Source organism: Eubalaena glacialis, chromosome 9, assembly GCF_028564815.1.
Source record: "Eubalaena glacialis isolate mEubGla1 chromosome 9, mEubGla1.1.hap2.+ XY, whole genome shotgun sequence".
Classification (NCBI taxonomy): domain Eukaryota; kingdom Metazoa; phylum Chordata; class Mammalia; order Artiodactyla; family Balaenidae; genus Eubalaena; species Eubalaena glacialis.
Window position 1 is genome coordinate 23,511,321 of NC_083724.1, and position 22,604 is coordinate 23,533,924.

The window sequence follows — 22,604 nt, forward strand, 5'->3', positions numbered from 1 at the left end:
TAGTATGGGGAGGTGTCAATAGATAATGAAGTTAATTATTATACGGTGTGGTAAGTGTTATAGGAGTAACGCAGGGAACTGTGGTAGGAGGCACCTTGCCCAGACATGGGAAGATCTGGGGAGAATGACTAGAAATAATAATATTTCAACTGGTACATGAAGAATGAGTATAAGGTGAAAATGGGGGGAAGATTGTTCTAGGCCAGTGGTATTCAAAGTGTGGTCCTTAGCCCAGGAGTATCAACATCACGTGGGGCCCCACCTCAGATCTACTAAATCAGATAGATGTGGTCATCAAGCTGTGTTTTACAAACCCTCTGGGTGCTGATGCAGAAAACTTCTGTTCTCAGCGATGCTGAGAACCAGAGGTAAGAGAGAGCACAGTACATTAAATAGAGCTGAAGCAGAGAGTTTAAAGTCATTAATAGCTTGAGCTGAGGCTGGAGAGGTCTGATAAGGTGGTTGAAGAGTATGGATTTTTAGCTAAAGTGCACTTGTTAGCCATTGAAGCGTTTTTAGTAGAGGAACAGTTTGGGCAACTTTGTCTTTTAGAAAGATCACTAGAGAAGAGATTGGTGCTAGGTAGAAAGAACACCTAGCAAGCCAGTGTAGTAGTAATACTGGTGGCCATGAGGATGGAATAGTAAAAAGGTTGAACAGATACTTAGGAAGGAGAAGTTACAGGGTATGGTTATTGATTAAATGATGAAGATGAGGGGAAAAGGAATTCCCACGTTTAGCATTCAGGCCACTAGAAAGATAGTGGTTGTCTAGCCTCTGAAATAGTGACCGTGGGAGGAACAAGTTGGGGAAGGTTATAAGTTTGAGCTTGATTTTGAACACAGAGACAGAAGTAATGAGGTTGTCAGAGATAACAGTGGGCAATTTGGTATTTGCTTAGAGTTCAGGAAAGAAATAGGGGTCAAATATGTAGATATGGGAGTATTTGAGATATATAATTGAAATCTTGGAGGACATATTAGAAAACTCAATGAAAGTGTGTTGAATGAGAATATAGGGTAGAAACAGTAATGTTGCACAGAGGATGGGGAGCCTCAGAAATGACTGAGAAGCACCAACCAGGGAGAGAGAAATATCAAGAGCCAGGATAGTATGATGTCATGATAGCTAAAGAAAGAGAATTTTCTAAAAAAGAGGCTCCCAGTCATGTATCTGATGCTTTGAGGGGTTAGTAAGGTGAGGACTGAAAAATTTCCATTGGAACAGCTACCAGATTGGTGTGATTTTGGGAAGTTATGTGAAACTCAAGAATTGACTAAAGTGGATTTGATGGAGGGGAAGGGGGAGAAGCTGTACCATAGGTAATTGAGAAATTTGTGTGTGTCCAGTGAGACACTGGAGAGCAATTGGCTATGAAGGGGAAAAGTCATCAGAGCTGGAAGCCAAACTTGAAGTTATATGGGGATTTCTTTCTTTTTTTCTCCCTCCCTCTCCCCCTCTCCCCCTCTCCCCCTCTCCCCCTCTCCCCCTCTCCCCCTCTCTCCCTCTCTCCCTCCCTCCCTCCCTCCCTCCCTCCCTCCCTTCTTTCCTTCCTTCCTTCCTGTCTTTGGTAGAGATTAAACTTACTTGAATATGGATAGGAAAGATTCAAGGGAGAGGAGAAGGAGTGAGGAGGGAACTGAAGAAAGGAAGCAATTTATAGAACAAGGTTCTGGAAATAGTAGGAATGGATGGGATTCAGAACACTTGGATGGCAAAGGGTACACCTTTTCCATTGTAACAGAAGGGGAAGAAAAAATAGGTTCTTGAGTAGGTAATTTTAAAGGTAAAAGAGTTCCAATCTGATGATTTCTAAGTTTCTTCTTTTGGCAACTGCTGCTGGAGAGAGGGATGGTGAGACTCAAGAGAGAATAATAAGTTTAGTTACTGTGAAGAAGATACAGAATAATAATTAGGGAGAAAATCAGATTTCTTGTGGCATTAAATTCTCAGTTGAGGCTAGACATCATGAATTTATAGCAGAATCAATCTGCCAGATATGTTGATTTTTCTCTAACATTTCTCAGAAGTCTTGGTGTAGATGTGGAAGTGGGAACCAATTACATTCATCCAAGACTGTTGTTATTCTAAGAAATTGTTACAGAAGTGCAGTGGAGCAAGTAGATTAAAAGATAAAGGTCTCTACTTCCTTATCTGAAACTATAAAATTTAAGAAGGTCTGAAAACTGATGAATTTTTTCTTAGTGGCAAAAGTTGCTCTGAATGAATAGATATGAGCCTACTTATAACCTTTATTTATCAAACTTAGTGTATATATTCATATGTTTTGCTTTAGAGATTAACGTGTATCATTATGGAGTGCTGTCTCAAATTTTGATGGGGCTGTTACATCAAACATAGATTATGTCCTCTATAACTGTTCTTAAAACTGGCAAATTTTTGAATTCTGAAGGACACCTGACCTCAAAGTCTTCAAGAAGAGAATGTGTTCTTGCATTAGCAAAAAAAAAAAAAAAAAAAAAAAGAGGTTGAAATGATATACTATGGAACCTAAGCCAGATAGGGAAAAGGGGGAAGATAGGGAAGTAATCCATTGGGAAAAAGTAGCATGCTTAAGGAAATAGATGGCTTCAAAGAACTGATGTAGGGGGATCAATTGAGAAATTTGGAAGAATGGGGAGGGAGTACTTAGAATGTATAAATTTGGAAGAATGGGAAGAGTAATTAGAATGGAAAGAGTGTTAGAATGTATCAATCGATTATTTCCAAAGGGAGACAGTTCTGAGTGGTTACAGAGTCCAGGGTGTGACCTTGGAAGTGGGCAGCTGAGTTGTAATGGAATAGAAAGTCATGAAAGATGAGGTCAAGAAACTGAGAGGCTAGAAAATTAGATGAGATACCCAGAGTAATGGCAAGATTTGGAGTGGAATGGAACATGACAAGTTCTCAGATCGCCATTGAGTGGGCCTCTGTGGAAGGTACATTAGATACCAAGATGTGTAAGACAAGGTCTTCACTCTTCCCCTGGACTAACATCTTTTTAAGAAACAAGGTGATAAATAATTATACAACATGGTAAGAGTGATTATTATAGAAGCATGATCTAAAAGCTATTTAGTCTAAATGAGGAAAGAGACCCTAGATGTCTGGACAGGTCAGGAGACTAACCATTCAAGAAGAGTTTCACACACTGTTTTGGAACTTTCTGTGTTTGGTAAACATTAAGGCACAACTCACAGATATTCGGTAGAATATTCGATCAAAAATAGTGGTTAAAACTGTCATATTTGCTAGGTAATTTACTAAATGCAATGTAGGATATGAAGAAAAAGCTTGGATGTGAGCTATCTTCAAGGAATATTCTCTAATTTTAGGAGTCACAGACAAACTTAAGGCTTTAGGAAAGGTGATTTATTCTATTTGATGTGTAATTTTCTAGTTTCTCCGTGTTACTTTTTACTTTCTAATTTTGTTTTAATAGTTTTATCGACGCCTATATCATTCTACTAGAAACTTCCTCAATCCTTTTGAATTCAAGTGAGAGTATAAGTAGTTAAAAAGCAAATATATTCTGATTGATGATGTTAAAAATAAGAAAACACGTAATGAAACATTATCGCTCAACATTTTAGAAGGTGTACTTTTAGAGCAGTGTCAAAGTATGAACTGCTCTCTGAAGGTTACATTAGTTACATATTTCTTATGTCCTCCAAGAAGAAAAACGTTCTCAAACGTCACAGATTGTTTGATGAATGCTATTCTGGGGTAAGGAGTTGTGGGGGAAGACAGTGCTGACCACAGGAATGTTGAACAGCAAATGCTGGCTTTGGGCAAAGTAGCTTTGATGCATAGTGACCTGTTTGAAATGTTGGGACTGATGGTCCTTGTGGGGACTTGCGTTATAAAATGTCTGACACAGATTGAACATACTATGTGAGAACAGAAATGCAGAATAATAGGGCAATAATACCCTATCTATAAACCAACTGTGTTTACAGATTCCCTAAATAACAGGCCAAAGTAGATTTCACTATGGTAAATATTCCAATTGCAATGCTCTGCAAAATTCTCATCTGTCTCATGTATTTTAGGCATGATTTCTGGGTCGTGTGGCTTTTCTAGTAGACTTCAATGATGTGCAGCCACCAAGAACAGACCTTGTCATTTATTTAACTCCAACTGCCTTTAATCTCAAGAACAGTAAAACAGTAAGAAACCTTGGGGTTTCAACATAATCATACAACATTACACAGGATCAGATTTTCAAATTCTTTGCTTTTGCTATTTTTTGGCCACATTTACCATAGAAGACTTGCGTTATCTACACATCTTTAAATTTGGGTCCGCGGTTTTTCTCTTTTTTCATCTTTCTTCCTTTCTCTTTTAGTTCACAGCCATGAATGAACCACAGTGCTTCTACAATGAGTCCATTGCCTTCTTTTATAACCGGAGTGGAAAGTACCTTGCCACAGAATGGAACACAGTTAGCAAGCTGGTGATGGGACTTGGAATCACCGTCTGTATCTTCATCATGTTGGCCAACCTGCTGGTCATGGTGGCGATCTATGTCAACCGCCGCTTCCACTTTCCTATTTATTACTTAATGGCGAATCTGGCTGCTGCGGACTTCTTTGCTGGGTTGGCCTACTTCTACCTAATGTTCAACACAGGACCCAATACTCGGAGACTGACTGTTAGCACGTGGCTCCTGCGTCAGGGCCTCATTGACACCAGCCTGACAGCCTCTGTGGCCAACTTACTGGCCATTGCAATCGAGAGGCATATTACAGTTTTCCGCATGCAGCTCCACACGCGGATGAGCAACCGGCGGGTGGTGGTGGTGATCGTGGTCATCTGGACCATGGCCATTGTTATGGGGGCCATACCCAGTGTGGGCTGGAACTGCATCTGTGATCTTGAAAACTGTTCCAACATGGCACCCCTCTACAGTGACTCTTACTTGGTCTTCTGGGCCATTTTCAACTTGGTGACCTTTGTTGTCATGGTGGTTCTCTATGCTCATATCTTTGGCTATGTTCGCCAGAGGACTATGAGGATGTCTCGGCATAGTTCTGGGCCGCGGCGCAATCGGGATACCATGATGAGTCTTCTGAAGACTGTGGTCATCGTGCTTGGTGAGTTTTGTCTTGACTGTAACTTACTTTACGGATTCTCAATGTCTTAATACAAACCAGAGTAGTTTATGATAGTGGTAAACAACAATGTGAACATCACCGGGTATGTATGCAGGAATTACAAGGGGACAAGGCACCTTTATAGCAAATGTTTATGATGAAGTCAGCATCCCAGTCTTTCTATAATTACAGAACTGGTTTCAGGGAAATAATGTCTCAGTGATGTGTTATAAATGATGGTGATGTGGAAAATATCATTGACGAGTTTGGCTATCTAGTATTGAAAAATATCAGCTTTTGAAAGGTTTTATTACAGCCCAAATTGTGGAACTTTTGCCTATAGTCTCTTTATTACAGATTCTCAGAAAGTGTTTTTAATGTCCTATGGATATGCTTTCACACAGAGTTATTTTTATGAGTCTGTTTCCAAATAAGGAGTCTTTCACATTCTGTCATTGTTACTGCATACGTGTAGGTAAGTATATCAAGGTTTTGTATAGATTTATTGTGCAAAATGGGTTGGAATTAATACCATCTGTGACAGTCATCTTTATGAAAACTTACTTTTTTTCCATTAATTTTCTGTTTTTAGTGGTGGAAGTTAATTCATATTTCAAGGTGAAAAGCAGGATTTTATTCTTTTATGTAATGTATACTTGAATAACTTTTGCCTTTAAATAACTATTGTTTTTCCTGGGTGAAAAATTCATGGTTAATGATCAGAAGGAATATATTTATTCATTTATGTATTCAGAAAATAGTTAAAGAGAACCTCATAAGTTCCAGGCCCTGTGCTGACTCCCGGAAACGTGTCCATGAAGACAGCATACACAGAACATTTCTTTTGGAGCTTAGAGGGCCTATTTTTAAAGTTCACCCAGTGAGCATTTTAAATAATTACCCTATTGAATTACATTTTCTCCATGGGCTATATTTGGGTTAATGTCTGATTACATTTAAAAAATATCCTTTAAAAAATCTTTAGTAGTTCATCTTTCTCCATGGAAATTCAGTGGAAAGTTCCTCTAATGCTCTCTGTTCCAGTTTGTAAAGCAGGGTTGAGTGGATGGAACCTGGGATGGTGTGGCTCCTCTGAAACTCTGGGAGCTACTTTAATCTTAGCCCCAGGAAAGAGAGCCCTAATTATGGCTAAGAATAAAGACCAGGCCTTGGGATTGCCGACACAACTAAAGCCCTGTCTGTAACTAACTGGCACATGTAGGTAGTATCCCCACTGAGGCCCCCACCACCTCAGATGTGAAATTGTCTTATTCCATCCAACAAAGTTCAGTAGAAGTATAAAAATGATTTCCCTCTATGTTTAATTATCAACAAAAGCCTTGAGCATACCTGTGCCACAAGTATACATTCTCCATGTTAGGGATGAAGCACATCTTTGTTTACCATGGATGCTATTTTTTGTATTAAATTAAATAACATGAGAGATTTCACTTCTGTATTGACTCAGGTATTTGTTTGTTTACTGCTGATCTGAATGTTGGTTGAAACTTTTCACACGGGTGCACTTTTTCTAGTATCATCTCAAGCACTGCTTATGGTTCATAGAACCACCAGCAGAAAATGACTACTGAACTTGGACCATGAACCTGCTAAGTTCTTGTTTTAATTGTGACCTTCGTATAATGCGTAGCATTTTCCGGTGTGTAGCATGCTTAACGATTCATATAAAATTAACTTTTGTGCCTCATTGGGTGGTTTTGCAGGTTAAATGAGAATTATTTTGAGGGTTTATGGGGCCACAGTTTCAGTGCATGTTGGCCCTAAATGCCCCTTCTGTCCTACCACCAAGCCCAGACTTGAAAATAACAGAATATAAGGCTGGTTTCTGAGGTTAACCTAGTGGGCTCCACAAAGATTGAATACATGTAGCCGCCTCTGGAATAAATGGCATTATCTCTACAGATGTGTGATGGAAGAAGTTTAGAACATGGAGAACTCCAATCAGGGTGATAGGCAAAGAAATTTGGTGAGGCAAGATGTGTATGGGATTGTAATATAGGAAGGAGAAATTAAATAAGTGGGCTGTAGCCTTGCAGAGAAAAGCAGCAAGAATGGGAGAATGGGCAGGGCTCGGAATAGGTAATTCACCACCCTAAACAGCCAGGTGTTTGTCAAGTTGGTGCCTGTTACCATTCGTACAACGTACTCCCCTGCTTGAATTCTATGTAGTCGTGATTGCATGCGAAAGATGGGTTGGTCTTGTAGGAACAAGTTTATTGACCATCAGGTTTTGTTGTGGTGCACGTTCGGTTTTTTAATATGTCTTCTCTGCCAGATTGTCAGCTTTGCGGCAGTGAGCAGGAATTGTAATGATGTGTTGTCCAGTTTCTCCACATTACCTGTTGTGGGATCTGGCACAAAGTAGGTACTTGTAAAATAACTGTTGAATGAATGAATGTGGTGACAAAACCAGGTTTTTGAGCCTTCAGAACTGAGGACCAGAGAAAGCCATAGTGAATTCACTAAGTTGATGCCACTTTGTTCAGTCGTGTGGCAGAAGCCAAACCTAGCTACACCCCTATTACGTTTTGTGCCTTCCAGTCAAATACAACAGCTTGGAAAGTGACCACAAGGGCTGCTCAATAAATAATGTGTATTTTGTTCATTTATTCTGGGGATGATTACAGTTTGATTAAGTGTCAAACCTTCGGTTTCCATTTCACCATGTCAAAATGACCTCTGGGTTTTAGACCTATTCAGTTCAATAAACCAGTGTTTATTGGTTATTTATCCTTCAGTGAAAGGATTTGTTAGTCAACAAGTTGAATTTCTAGGAGTCAACATAAAATAAAGGGGTCTTTGAGATTTATGATGGCAATACCAGCAGCAGTTTTGAAGCACAGGATTGTGTATAAGCTGCTCTTGAGTGAGTACTGGATCTTAATAGTTTTATTTGTAAAACACGTATAGCATTAATCATGTGCCTAGCACTACTCTGCCTTAGAAATGAGTTTTTGTAAAGAACATCCCTGTGGAGTCTAGGTTTGTTAGCTTCATTTTTCAGAGGTGAAAACTGAGGCACAGAGAGGTTAAGTAACTTGCCCAAGATCACACAGCTAGTTAAGTACAGGAGCTGGGATATGTTTCAGGCAGTCTGGTTCCAGAGCCCATGTGTTTTTCACCTCCATGCTATCCTGCCTCTCTATAATACAAACAACTACCAGCACATGCTGGATTGTTTTATAAAGTTTGAACGGCACTGTGCTATTAAATTGAAACATCGTGATCCCATTTGTTTCTCTTGATACTGCCTGGCTGCCTGTGCTTCATTTCCTGGGTAGAAGAAAGCTTTCAGGGAGCATTCCTTTCCTCCTTTTGCTTCTGATCGTGATGGTTATGACTCTCATCTCATCAGCCCTTTTCCACTGTTTGGTGTTGGAGCACCAGTAACTGACTGCTTCTGATTGCAGGAGTGTTTAGTTCAAGGTGTAGTTAACTTGAGGGTTCATTGTCCTAGTGCGAAGTCATGTAATCCTTCCCCAGGCTTGAATTCTCCCCACTTGACATTTTACCAAGAATTCCTTTTGAGTCTGTTCCACGGTTGAATCAGAGTGGCAGTCAAGTTCTTCCTTATTTGACCACAGTCTATCTTGAGTTGTAAGTCCTTGCCTTTCTTGCTCTGTTCCTTCTGATGACACTTCTGTTGGGGATAATTAGAGAAGAGGGAAACCAGGATTTGGAAAGAGAAAATAATGGTTATGATGTAGAGGTTTTTGCATCTTAATTGTGGGAGAGAGTGAGGAAAATAAAGCAAAATAAATCCAGGTGGAGCCTATGTCTTTGGGGAAGAAGAGAGAGACACTTTTTCTAGTTGGATCTGTTCTGGCTTGAAAGGATCACCACTGAAGCTAAATTACTGCTTTTTACCTACATACCCTGTGCCAGGGTCAATACTCGGCATTACTCTTCATGCACTGTTTATAACCTTACACCAAGGAAAGTTGTGTTTCTCCCATTTTATACTGAGGGAACTGAGTTAAGATAGGGTAAGTAACTTGTTCAAGAGTGCTTATTTTGTAAGTAGCAGAACTGGAATCCAGCTGTAAGAATGTTGTGGACCATGACCTTCTATCATAGGACACTGGTCACGTGCCATGTAAGAGCCTGTTACTGGTATTAATAATAGTAGTTGGGGCCAGATGAGTTTAAGCCCATTGTTTTCTCGTTACCCTGATGAAGGATAATTTGGCGAATATCCTGTAAGCAAATCTTTATGTACTTCTCTGTTCAGTTTAATTCAACAGACATATTGTTGAGTGCTAATTATGTGCTAAAGGATAAAAAGATGAATAAGGTAAACACCATTTATTTAAACTGAGGCAACATTGGTTTATAACATGATATAAGTTTCGAGTGTACAACACTATATTTCTACAGCATGCTTATCACCAAAAATACAGTTTCCATCCATCACCATACTGTTGATCTCCTTTATCTGTTTCACCCTCCTCCCCGCCCCTTCCCCTCTGGTAACCATTACTCTGTTCTCTGTATCTACGTGTTTGTTTTTATTTGATTTATTCTCTTTTTTTTTAATTCCACAATGAGTGAAATCATATATTTGTCTTTCTCTGGCTTATTTCACTTAGCATAATACCCTCAAGGTCCATCCATGTTGTTGCAAATGACAAGATTTCATCTTTTTTATGGCTGAGTACTATTGCAATGTGTGTGTGTGTGTGTGTGTGTACACACACACATATATACTACAGTCTGCTTTATCCATTCATCTGTTTATGGGCACTTAGATTGTTTCCATCTCTTGGCTATTGTAAATAATGCCGTGATGAACATGGGGTGCATATATCTTTTCAAATTAGTGTTTTCATATTCTTTGGATAAATAGCCAGGAGTGGGAAAGCTGGATCATATGGTAGTTCTACTCTTAATTTTTGAGGACTCTCCATACTGTTTTTCGTAGTGACTGTACCAATTTCCCACCAACAGTGTAGGAGGGTTGCCTTTTCTCCACATCCTCGCCAACACTTGTTATTTTTTGCCTTTTTGATAACAGTCACTCTAACAGGCGTGAGGTGATATCTCATTTTGGTTTTGATTTGCATTTCCTAATAATTGGTGATCTGAATATTTTTTCATGTACCTGTTGGCTATCTGTATGTCTTCTCTGGAAAAAATGTATGTTCAGCTCCTCTGCCCATTTTTTAATCAGATTTTTGTTGTTGTTGTTGAGTTGTGTGAGTTTTTTATATGTTTTGGGTATTCACTCCTTACCAGATATATCATTTGCAAGTATCTTCTCCCATTTAGTAGGTTGTCTTTTTGTTTTGTTGATGGTTTCCTTTGCTGTGCAGAAGCTTCTTCGTTTGATGTAGTCCCATTTGTTTATTTTTGCTTTTTAAACTTCATTCTTTGCTGAGCTTACAGCATGTTAGAGGAGACTGAGAAAGAGTTGCAAAGCAGTTGGGTCCATGTGCTAGTTGATGTCTGGGCAGAGTGGAGGGAAGGGAGGCCTCCCACAGGAGGAAATATTGAGTTGGGTCTTGATGCGTGTGGAGGAGCTTGTCCTCCTGTAGGGTGAGGGTAGAGGAGAAGCTAAGCAAAAGCTCACCTTTGGGGAACTGAAAGTAGTCAGGTGTGATTACCATGTGGTGGGTATGCTGGATAGAGTTTTTTTTTTTTTTTTAACATCTTTATTGGAGTATAATTGCTTTACAGTGGTGTGTTAGTTTCTGCTTTATAACAAAGTGAATCAGTTATACATATGTTCCCATATCTCTTCCCTCTTGCATCTCCCTCCCTCCCACCCTCCCTATCCCACCCCTCTAGGTGGTCACAAAGCACCGAGCTGATCTCCCTGTGCTATGCGGTTGCTTCCTACTAGCTATCTGTTTTACGTTTGGTAGTGTATATATGTCCATGCCACTCTCTCACTTTGTCACAGCTTCCCCTTCCCCCTCCCCATATCCTCAAGTCATTCTCTAGTAGGTCTGTGTCTTTATTCCCGTCTTGCCACTAGGTTCTTCATGACCTTTTTTTTCCCCTTAGATTCCATATATATGTGTTAGCATACTGTATTTGTTTTTCTCTTTCTGACTTACTTCACTCTGTATGACAGACTCTAACTCCATCCACCTCACTACAAATAACTCCATTTCGTTTCTTTTTATGGCTGAGGGATAGAGTTTTGACTTAGAGCCTTTATAACGTATTAAGGAGTTTGAATTTCTGCCTTTAGGTGATCAGAGATGCTAAAGGATTCCCTAAGATAAAGAACACCTGTTCCTTACAGGGATAACCATATAATTTATCATCCAAACTGAGGCACTTCTGGTAGTGAAAACAGGCACTAACTGGGACAGTGGGACAACAGGCCTAAACCAAGACTAGTCTGGTCAACCCAGGATGTACAGTCACTCTCCTTCTAGGCTCTGCTTTCTGTTTGTTTATATTCTTTCTGCATTTTCTTTTGGCTTCGTAAATGTAGAGCTCAACACTGGACTTGTTCCACTGTGTAAACATAGTAAAGAACAACTTCTTCGTTTTTTTTTTTTTTTTAAAGCAAGGATCTGTCCAGATTTAGAATTTTAGAGCTGAAAGGTCCTTTAAAAATCACACTATCCAACTTTCTAATCTTACAAATAAAGAGACCGAAGCTCCCAAGTTAATTGAGAAATTTAGGTCTGAGTTAGCTGGTGGCTCAAACCAAGAACTAGGTTTGTTAACTTCCAGTAAGGTGCTATTCCTACTACCTAGGCCTCCAGCTTGTTCATTTCCATCCACACCTTCCATCATTTTCTTCCTTGTGAACATCAACATGTATTTCTGTGGCTACCCAGGTTTAGGTGTAAACATTGTGGCTATAAAGGTACCCAGAACCCACAGAAAGTGTTCCCTTGAGTTTGGCCTTATTATAAACAACTGGTGATCTCTGAAATGAAGCTTTGATAAAAGTCATTGGAAACTGAATTACTGGCACATTATGTAGTTTTTACACATCTTACCATCCTGTTTGCTTTCTTCATAACAGCATTGTATTAGTTTCTTATTTATCTTGGTTTTTTATTGTTTCTATTTTACCGTGTGTGTGTGTGTGTGTGTGTGTGTGTGTTTTCCCACTTACATTCATTGAGGCAGGATGCCTTTGGGATCTACTCCTGACTCTTGTCATTAACTGTCTGGGTGATTCTGGGCAAGTCACTTTCTCTGTGCAGCAATTTCTCTGTACTTTCATCTCTAGGATGGAGTTGGCCAATTTGATTTCCAAGGTTATTTAGAGTTCTACTTATAACTCTATAAATAAAATGATAAGGACATAACTACTGTGGATCAGCCACGTAGAGTTTTCTAGTGGAAAACACAGAAATAGAATTGGAGTAAAAGCAAGGGACTCTGATTTTTCTCCATATCAGCTTTTGAATAACTAGGTTTAGGTGTACTCTCCCCCATTAAAGGGAGCGGCACATTGATAGAGGAGAGTCTCAAAGAAACGATTTTAAAAAACAGTGGGGCTTCCCTGGTGGCACAGCGGTTGGGAATCCGCCTGCCGATGCAGGGGACACGGGTTCGAGCCGTGGTCCGGGAGGGTCCCACATGCCGCAGAGCAACTAGGCCCGTGCGCCACAACTGCTGAGCCTGCGCTCTGGAGCCCGTGCTCCGCAACAAGAGAAGCCACCGCGATGAAGAGTGGCCCCCGCTCGCCGCAACTAGAGAAAGCCCGCCTGCAGCAACAAAGACCCAACGCAGCCAAAAATAAATAAAAATTAAAAAAAAAAAAAAAAGACTCTGCAGTAGAGAGCTGTGTGGCGAGAAGGGAGGGTTTCCCAGTTGATCTTGTTGCTAAGGGAAGGGACTAGACACGGAGTCTCTTATTCCCTGGCCACAGGTGACCAACTGCACATCCTGTTGCTCTGAAGAGGAACCAGAGCTACCCCGAGTCTCCTCAGGTCCCCGTGGCGTCCCTGTAGGGGCCTCTTTGAGGAAGGACCTGTGAGACCACTCATGAGAGCCTCCGTTGTTGGGCGAGCTGCGGGGCTGGCTGGCACTGCGGTGTGGTCAGGAGAGGGTCCCTGCGGAAGCCCCACGGTGCTGCCCAGACCCCAGATCCTGGGCCTGGTCAAATGAGAAAACAACTTGCAAATACCAGCTCTTTGTACCCTTTTGTTGCCCAACTCCATTCAAATATTTTTACTCAGAAGAAACTTTCAAACAGAAACAGAAAACAAAAATACCACATGAACCTAACAGGGTTTCTTCTGAGGTGTGGGCAGAGCAGGCAGAACAGGAAGCTCTTTCTTACTTTAGGTCTGATGAGAGTGATTCAGACCTCGTCTCGTTGGGACGCCTGTCAGTCCCAGAATGAACCTTACACAGTCATTTGTCCTCGTCCTTAAAGGTCATAGAAGATGCAAAGGTTTCCTGAAGGAATTGTGGTGGCCGCTGGAAATCACTGTTGCTTAGGGCTTGAGAGCTTCGATTCGGAATAAAATAGGCCAGACTTTAGAATTGGAATCCTGACCCCTCACTTATTAGTTTCATAGCCTTGAGGAAATGACTGAACCTCTCTGAGCCTCAGTTTCAGAATTAATAGCATAGGGATAGTAGGACCTTCCTATAATCAAGTGATCATGAGCATTAGACGAGGTAATTCACGTAAAGCACGCTTAGCACAGGATCTGGCTAATGTAAAACACTTACTGAATGGTAGCAAGTATTGTCATTACCATGAGGTCTTGTCTGCATGTGCCTTTTCTCCCCCTGCACCCCGCCCGCCCTTTCTGTCTCCTCTCTGACATACCTCCGCTCATCCACACACCAGTGTAAGTACAATAGTGAGTTTGGTGGCTGTGATGGTGCTTCATTTCTGTGACATGGTATTAAAGTACTGTTGTGGTTTAGCAACTCTTGGCTCTAAAACAGGCTGTAAATTTTATTCTGAGTGGCCTTTGCTTTTCCAGAGATACATCTGCACTGCAGAGTTGCCTGCATCTTATTTGTTGAGCCTCAGCCGTATGTATGAAAAGTCCTATTACCCCATAAGAAATGACAGTTTTGACCTGGTAACTCTCTGGACGTCTCCAGATTAAACAGTTAAATAGTGTTGGCCATTAAAATGAGTTTTGAAATGGAACAGGCCACTTTGTCAATATCAATTTTGTTAGAAAGGGTCATTAGCTCCTTTTGGTGGACCTGCCATGCTTAGGGCACAGCTGGCAACCCAGCCATCATTCAGGGCACCATTCTGTTTCCTTTTGATCTGAAGTGAAAGACTGTGTCTGGCATAAATGAAAGAAATGGCAAATGGACAGGGTCATGAGACCTTATTGCTGTTCCCTAGTCAGTCCCAGCTTTACTGTGAGACCACTTGCGATTCCTTTAGTCTGGGTCCCATCACTATCCACCTAGAAAGGAAAGGATATTTCGCTCCCCTTCTAATCTCTCACTGCTACTTTACGTACCTCTTTGGAGTATTGTTTTGGGAATTCAGTGATGGCAAGGTTTTATCTTATTTCCCAGCCCCTAGAACAGGGCCTAGCACTTGGAAAACTCTAGATGTTTTTTGAATGAATAAATAAACTACACCTTTTATTCTGGATGGAGTTTTACCGGTTCCCTAGTAACAATAGAAATATACCTGTGTAGCTTGAAATTCAATGGGATTTAATACTGAGTCTCATTCAAAGGAATATTTGTTTAAAGGTAGTTGTAATAAGGCAGTTCCACATCCTGCCTGTCAAGGGCATTTCTTTAGGTTAAGTTCCAGTGTGAGCTTGTTAATAATAGTTTGTTTTGTTAACATACATGTATTGAATGTGTACTAGGCCCTCTGTTAAAGAGTAGGGAAGCGGAGATCAGTGAAAATATGGACCCTGTTCTCAAGCGGCTCTCATTTTAGGAGATCATAATGGATAATTTAAATAAATAAAAACAATGTAATTTGGTAAATAAAATATGGAAGGTGCTGTGGAAGTGCTGTCTTCTGATTGGGCAACGTCAGGATATTTCATGATGAAGGAGATTTAGGAATAACATCTTAGATGATGTATAGGAGTTTGCCATGTGAACCCAGGCAAAGAAATTACTACTCTTAGGTATTCTTTGCCCTTTGAATTAAGTATTCAGTTACTTCCTTATATTGCAATTAATACGTTACTTAGATATGCAAATAACCCATTTGGCATTTTTTGGGGGGTGGGAGGGGAAGCTTGCATGATTTTAAGACAGCATTGTGCTTAATAATTTTTTTGCCTGCATTTTGCACTGTATAATTCATTTTTTGAATCGACTGTAGTTAATCAGATTCACATTAAATTGGTTATGAAGTAAATGAGTTTGCATGGTTACTGACCTATAAGGAAAGGTATGATTTTTCTGCGAGTGCAAATTAACATCTTGTAGCAAGTAAGAAGTGCTCTGTAGTGACATGTATGTTTTCAGGACTTGAAAGATCATTGCCTGGAGCTGTGGGCACTTACACTTATGATGAACACACATATAGGCATGCAAATTGCCATATTTAGCAAATATAAGTAATTGAATGGGACATACTCATACTAACAAAAGTATTCGTTGTTTATCTGAAATTCAGATTTAACTGGCTTTATGTATTTTATCAGGCAACTCCAACACACACAGCATTGGATGGGAAATAAAGCATTTTAGATGGCAATCAACTCTCTATACATAGATTTTTTTTTCTATGTATTACAGGTTTCTGTATTATCCTGGAGATCAATTTAAGTACACAGGGGTTTCACTTATTTAATATTTCTGATTTTTATTTTGGGTTGTCTAGAAATAAAGGAACATATCTGCTTTACAGAATCATATTTATTTCTCAGCAATTATGTATGTTTACAAACAGGTAATGTATACCTTCAATTCAAAACTGAATTTTTCTCTCCTTTTACATATACTTTGTCATGCTCTTTGAAAAAAAATATCTTAACAATTTGTTTTTCCATAGAAATCATCTTTTTTCTTGTGTTTGTACCTTTGCTATTTTTTTCTTTGAGGTCTAAACTAGAGCCTTATACTCTGAGAAGTTACTTTTTATTCATGTATTTCAGTGAAGATGATACTGTCTAGACTGAGTGTGGTCATGGCTTTACTTAAACCCTGGCTGGTCTCCTCCACCAATAGAGGAGTTATTATAATGATCCAAAGCAAATATGAAGTTCTAATAGGGTTACACAGCAATAACAGGGTCTTTTTGAAGAAGTGGGATTTAGTCTGGCATCGGGAGACTGGAAATTCATGGCTTCACCTATTTATCCTGCCCAAGTAGACTTTTGTTGACACAAAGAACACTGCACTTTAAGTAGGGTTTTCCATGAGTTCATTCTAAATGGGTATTTCTACACTTCAGAAAGCTTCTCTTCATGTGGCAGGCAGGAATTCATTTGCTCGAGTTATTTTCCTTTCTTGGGGGGAGAGGGAAGATAGCCACTCAGGAGCCCAGCCATACAGGACCTGCACAGGAAACTGATGAGGTGAAAAGCTGACAAGCGTTTGCTGTGGCCAACAAGTGATTCACCACGTTATTCTGGAGGGATTTGCTTTGCTAACCTTGCTGAGCACGTGATGCCCGGGAATGCTCCTTTGTATATTGCCCCAGCCCCAGAGGAGAAGCCCAGCTATAAATTGAGGCTCTGGAATCTGAGTTTCTGAACGAAACAGGGGAAGCCTATATTTGGACATCCTGCAAAGTCCATGCATAATGATCAAATAAACAAAAGTTGTAGAGATTAGAGCACTAGCTTTATTTAATTTGTCAAATTCTTATGTCTTGGGAAAAATGAAGATGTTTTCATTAAAAAACACTATTTCTAAGGCACCATGCATGTACTCTAGCATATCTACAAGTACTAATACATAAGAACAGCTTATTTAGAATAGAAGAGAATACCGTAGAAATCAAATTGGAATAGTAAGTCTAACTGTAGTATAGATGATTACATTGCTATGCTAAGATAATGAGGTTGATATAATTCCATAACGGAATTTCTTAATATTTTAGTTCAATCTGAATTGGTTCTACCACTTTTAGAAATCTGTCACTAAAGCGTGCATACATTCGAAAGACATGAGAATCAGGAACAGAAAGAGTTTGAAACAGAATTAGAAAATACATTCATTTATATACATTGATTTGTCTATAATATATCAAATAGTAAATGATTTGCTGCTGTTACATTATAATACATTGTATGTTCAATGCACTGTCCCTCCGCAACTATTGAATTATAACATTGATAATGTTGTATGTAGCTTTATTACTAGGTAGCCTATAGAAGTGATGGAATATTTTGACCCATTGTTCTAATTCGACTTCAAGGACATTTTCGTACTATCTTTGTGAATATAGATATTTAAATCAGAATTACAGTAACATTCAATTTTGGTTGAGAAGATATTTTCGAGAGCGTATATTAGTCTACTTTAATCCCTTCAACAATTTAATATAGTTAAAACATTTCTAATTCGCTATACTTTTTCAGATTTAGTTTAACTGAAATTTTCATGAACATCAAGTGTTTTTGTATAGATTGTAAAATGAAAACTTAATTTATCCATTAGTTTGTTGGGAACAAACCAGATTGTAACAATTAAAGTGTCTACCATTGTGAGTTTTCATTCTTCCTCTCACATTTACTTTCCTTTGGCTTTATTTTACAGCTAAGTTTTATCAAAGATATTTGATTTTTTAAGGTTTTAATATGTAATAGATTTTGTGTAGTTTGGCTGTTAATTTTATTTTTAATTAATTTTTATACCAATTTTAACTTTACCTAGGTCAATATTTATAGTTTTGAGAGTTTCTAAAAAAAAAATGAGGATAATAATAATGGTTAACATTTGAGTGCTTACTAGTCATCAAGACTCATTAAATTCTACTAGTTTGCCTCAAATATATATTATATAAAAATTTAAGCAAGAATCTTAAACTCTCTGAATTTCAATTCTCTCATAAGTCAAATATAGATAATATATTTTTGTGACGATCATATGTGATAGTGATTGTGAAAGCTCTTTTTATAGGAAGCGTCACATAAATGTAAGCTATGAATGTTTTTGCAGCTGCTGCTTATAGAGCAGTGACAAAAAAAAAAAAAAGGTTGGAATGCTAAGCATGAAATGTGATGTAGTGTGGTTGCAAAGGCATTGACTATGTTCTGACTCCAGATTTGCTACTTACTGGTTGGTGTGACTTTGGGCAATCCTCTTAACCTTTATGGCAATTTCTTCATCTGTCATGAAGGGCTCTGCTACATCAGTGTTCCTCCAGGTGTGGTCCAAGGACCACCTGCATCAGAATCACCTGGGATGCTTGTTTAATAAGCTGATTCCTGGGCCCCAGCCCAGACCTACTGAAGCAGAATCTTTGTGTTGGTTTCCAGGCATCCATAGTTCAGTCACACAAACCTGGCATTAAATCTGTCCTTGCTCATTTCTAAAGTCTGTTTTTCACCTTTCCTGCCAAAATGTATTGGTATCATTTAAACAGTGAGTGAGGACCTGTGATCACCCCTACACACATGTGTTTGTACACCTGCTTTACAAGAGGATGAAGAGAAAAGGTAAAGGAAGGTGGAGGTAGGGAGAAAACACAGTACTACTAAGATAAAATTCTTGGCTCTTGAAGAGCTTACTATTAAAGAAAATTGATACTTTTACACTTAATAGACTTTCCTCAAAGTATTTGAAGTAGCCACACTGATTGTTATTATCATCCAAGAAAAATATGTCACCTTTAAATTTAGTGACTGAAAATGTGACTGAACTATCATTAAGATACCTTGAGAAATCATGGCGTAGAATCCAAGATTTTTTCAGGTAGGCATGTGATTTTATATTATTCTAAGGAGGAACCTTTTCTCTCCCACAAGGGAGGAGATAAAGCAACAATGTTTGTTTGTTTTTGCATTAACCTAATACAGTTAGTTGTATTTGTCTACATGGAGACCTTCACAGAATAGGATAAATCAATCATTTAGTTCATAGGCTACATAAAGAATATCCTGTCTCCCATTTCCTTTTCTTTCAGAGGTAGCACGGGGTAATCTAAAGAGCATGGGATTAAGACTTACATGTACATGGGTTAAAAACCCCAAGTCAGCTGACGTGCAGACTTTATGACCTTGGACAGTATATTTGACCTTTCTGAGCTCTGTTTCCTATTGATGATTGGGGACAGCATTACTTATCACTCTCCCCCCAAATGGGGAGGTAGTGGGAATTAAATAGATGTTAAAGTACTTAGAATGCTATCTGGCACATGTTACAGTGAACATGAAGTTCTCATGCCTTACCTGTTGTTCTGCATTCATCAAAGTGCCACCTTTGGCCAGTAACAATTAGTCTTTTGAACTGTTTTCCCAGGATGGTCATTCCTTGGAGCCATTTACCCTCTTTTATAGACATATATAATCACTAGTGGCATTTCCCCACTGTCTGCCCATAGAAATGGAATTGAGTGTCCTGTGTGGGAACTCAACCCATTACTGTGGTTTGTTTATTCATCTGTGCCTTCATCTCTTAATTACTCATTTAACCAACGAATGTAGAATCCTGGTGTGGAATGAGACTTTAAGGATTATGGCATTCACAGCCTCTTCCAAAGCCAGGCTTGGCTTGTCTATACAGTAGTAGTATGTTGTCTCTCAGCCTTTCCCCAAACATCTTGGATGCAGGAAACATTCTTATCTCCCTAAAGGCCAGACTGACTTCATACAGATAGGACTATTATATATATTGAGCCAAAATCTGGTAAAGAGCTATATTTTAGGGTGCCACCCACTAGATCTAGTTCTTTTCGCTTTGGTGCCATAAAGAACACTGCAACTATTTACAAACCAATTCAATTCAAGTGACATCTGTTGCCTCTTGTGTGTTGGGATAACAAATACCAAAATGTGTAATCCCTACTCATTTACAGATATGACTAAATTACAAGGCAGAATGGGAGTAAGGCCTAAGGCAGATACAGTTACAAAGCAAATATGGCCCTGCCATCCTAAAACCTGCAGTCTGGTAGGAGAGATGCCACATGTACATAGATGATTATTATAAAACAGAAGAGAAGTCTGGATAAAGCTGTATGGGAATTTAGAGGAGAGAGAGAATCCCATCAATAGTAGAATCAGGAAAGCTTTATGTAAATGAGTTTTTTGAGTTGAGTGTTGAATCATAGGTGATGTTCAAGGAATGAGGTAATCTGTTAGACTGCATTTACCCCCTTAAGGACTGAATTCTATTTTAATAATAATCTTGATTACCAAAGTAACACATTTATTGAGGGGGAAAAGGCAAAATTAAGAACTTAAAAATTAAGAAGTAAAAATTAAGAAAATTTAGAATTCTTAAACCATTCAGAGAAGAACCAAAATATTAGAATGAATATGCTGTTTGTTTCTAATCCTTTGTTCTGATTAATACTTTACAACTGAAATCATATGGTACATACAATTTTATTGTATGATTTTTAAAAGTATCCTGTGCATGTTACCATGCCATTAAGTAATCTTTGAAAGCATGAATTTTCTACACAAAGTTCAGTACATCCAAATGATGGAATATTATATAATCCCTGGGTATTTAGGTTTTATCTCTTATTCTCTTTTTTTTACTATTATAAATAATATTGAGATAAATATTATCTAATATGAATCTCTGCTTTCTTCACTGAGACTTTGTGAATCTTGATTAACTATGGTTTAATGTTCTGTAGAAAGTTTGTACCAATTTACACTCTTACCACAAGGGGAAGAGAATATTTTGTTATATTCATGCCACTGTTGGGGGGCTCTTTTTTCTCTCTTAATGGTGTCATGTTGTAACCGTTAACATTATTTCTATTTGTGAGGATGGATATTAGCAAAACTAGAAAAGAGATGGAAACTTTTTCTGGCATTTAGAAACAAAAATAGAAATGCATTTAGCCCCATTTAAATGTATGTACTACTTTGAAGTACTTCATTCCGTGTAAAAGTCTAAAGTATATTTATTTCTTAAGAAACTATAGGCCTAACAGCTGAACAGTATAGCACAGGGGATAACAGTGTTATCTCTCAAGTGCCAACTGCCTCAGTTCTAATCCTGGCCCTCCTACATACCAGCAGAGTCAACTTGGGCAACATATTCAACGGCTCCAAGCTTCCGTTTCCTTGTCTGTACAATGAGACGCAGGGCAGAAACAGTAAAACCTCAAAAAATTAAGTAAGATTATTATATAAGATGCCAGGCATGTAAGGACTTGGTAGATACTATTATGAAATACATAACATGGTGTTTTCATTGAATGATCATATAGCTGTGTTGAAACCTAAAGTCCCAGGATTAATCCTTACTGTTGTAAATCTTCATTATGCTGTGAGAAGAAGAGGCAGCCCAGAAGGATTAGGACCCATCGTGCTTCTGGGATTCAGTGGGACAGGTTTTCCTTGGACTGCGTGGTGCCACCATGTCAGGTGATCCTGAATGACTCTGAAAACAGATAACACAACTTTCTTCTGAGATCTGCCACGTTTCTGTCTTCCCTAGACAACTTGACTCCCTAATGCAGATGTTTCCGTAATCCCTCAGTGCCCTTTATTGTCTCAGTAATTTTTTCACAGTGCTTTTAGGCCAGAAGAAGTACCTGACAGTTTCACTCATTAAGCGGTTAAATCAACTTAATAAGTAGATAGGTCCTGATAAATTAGTAGCCATTTCATAAAACAAAGCAAAAACACATACACTGAAAGGAAGAAAATAATTTTTAACTAATTCTTAACAGCAGTGACTAAGGAATGTGAGTGCCTTGTTTGGCACTGCACAGCTTCTCAAAACCTGACTTGGATGGGCCACCGCCATCCTCATTTCCTGTTGCACACTGAGTTTTAGGCAATACCTGCTTTTTTATCACAGCAGACAAACTGCAGAGACATGATGTCACAGAAAGGAATGTAATGCCATCTAATGTTGAAACTGTGAACTACTTCAAGCTAGTAGTTCACATGGTTTCTGAACATATATATACACACACACACACACATATAAAGGGGAGGGAAACAGTGACATTCGACGTATATCTATATCTGTATCTAATCTATATCTATATTTATTTATCTATCTATTTATCTGGCTGTGTTCTTTTAAATCAACTGGAACTCTAAGGTGCCTCGGGGCACAGTTTGGGAACCAGAGCCCTGCTGTATTCCTGCTTTCTGGATTTACTTCAGTTTTGTTTTCTTCCGGCTACTCGGCTTCTCTTGTTCTCTGGTTCCTGTTTCTATTTAGTTCTTAGTTCTAGCTGTCCACATTCCTTCCCCTTTGCCCTGAGCCTTGCTCCGCTTCTGCATCAAGCAGCAGCCATCTCTGGAGCTACTCCTTGACTTTTGCAGACCTAGAGGCAGCCCCGGAGGGACTCGTATGGTTTGGTGGCTGGCTGTGGACCAATCACTGGGCACGAAATCTTACAGGACTTCTTCAGTTCACAACCCTAGGGAGCTTCATTTCCTCTGCAGGCTGCGCAAGTGGTATGCCAGT

General features: G+C 39.1%; 1 protein-coding gene across 3 annotated transcripts in view; it reads left to right on the top strand.

The window, feature by feature from the left end:
- The window catches only part of LPAR1 (lysophosphatidic acid receptor 1), a 152,905-nt gene that overhangs the window by 90,212 nt on the left and 40,089 nt on the right, over positions 1-22,604 (top strand). For all 3 annotated transcript variants that reach the window (XM_061201047.1, XM_061201045.1, XM_061201046.1), the window contains exon 3: positions 4,349-5,096. In XM_061201047.1, the coding sequence (XP_061057030.1) occupies positions 4,349-5,096 (748 nt within the window). The remainder of the gene's footprint in view (positions 1-4,348; positions 5,097-22,604) is intronic.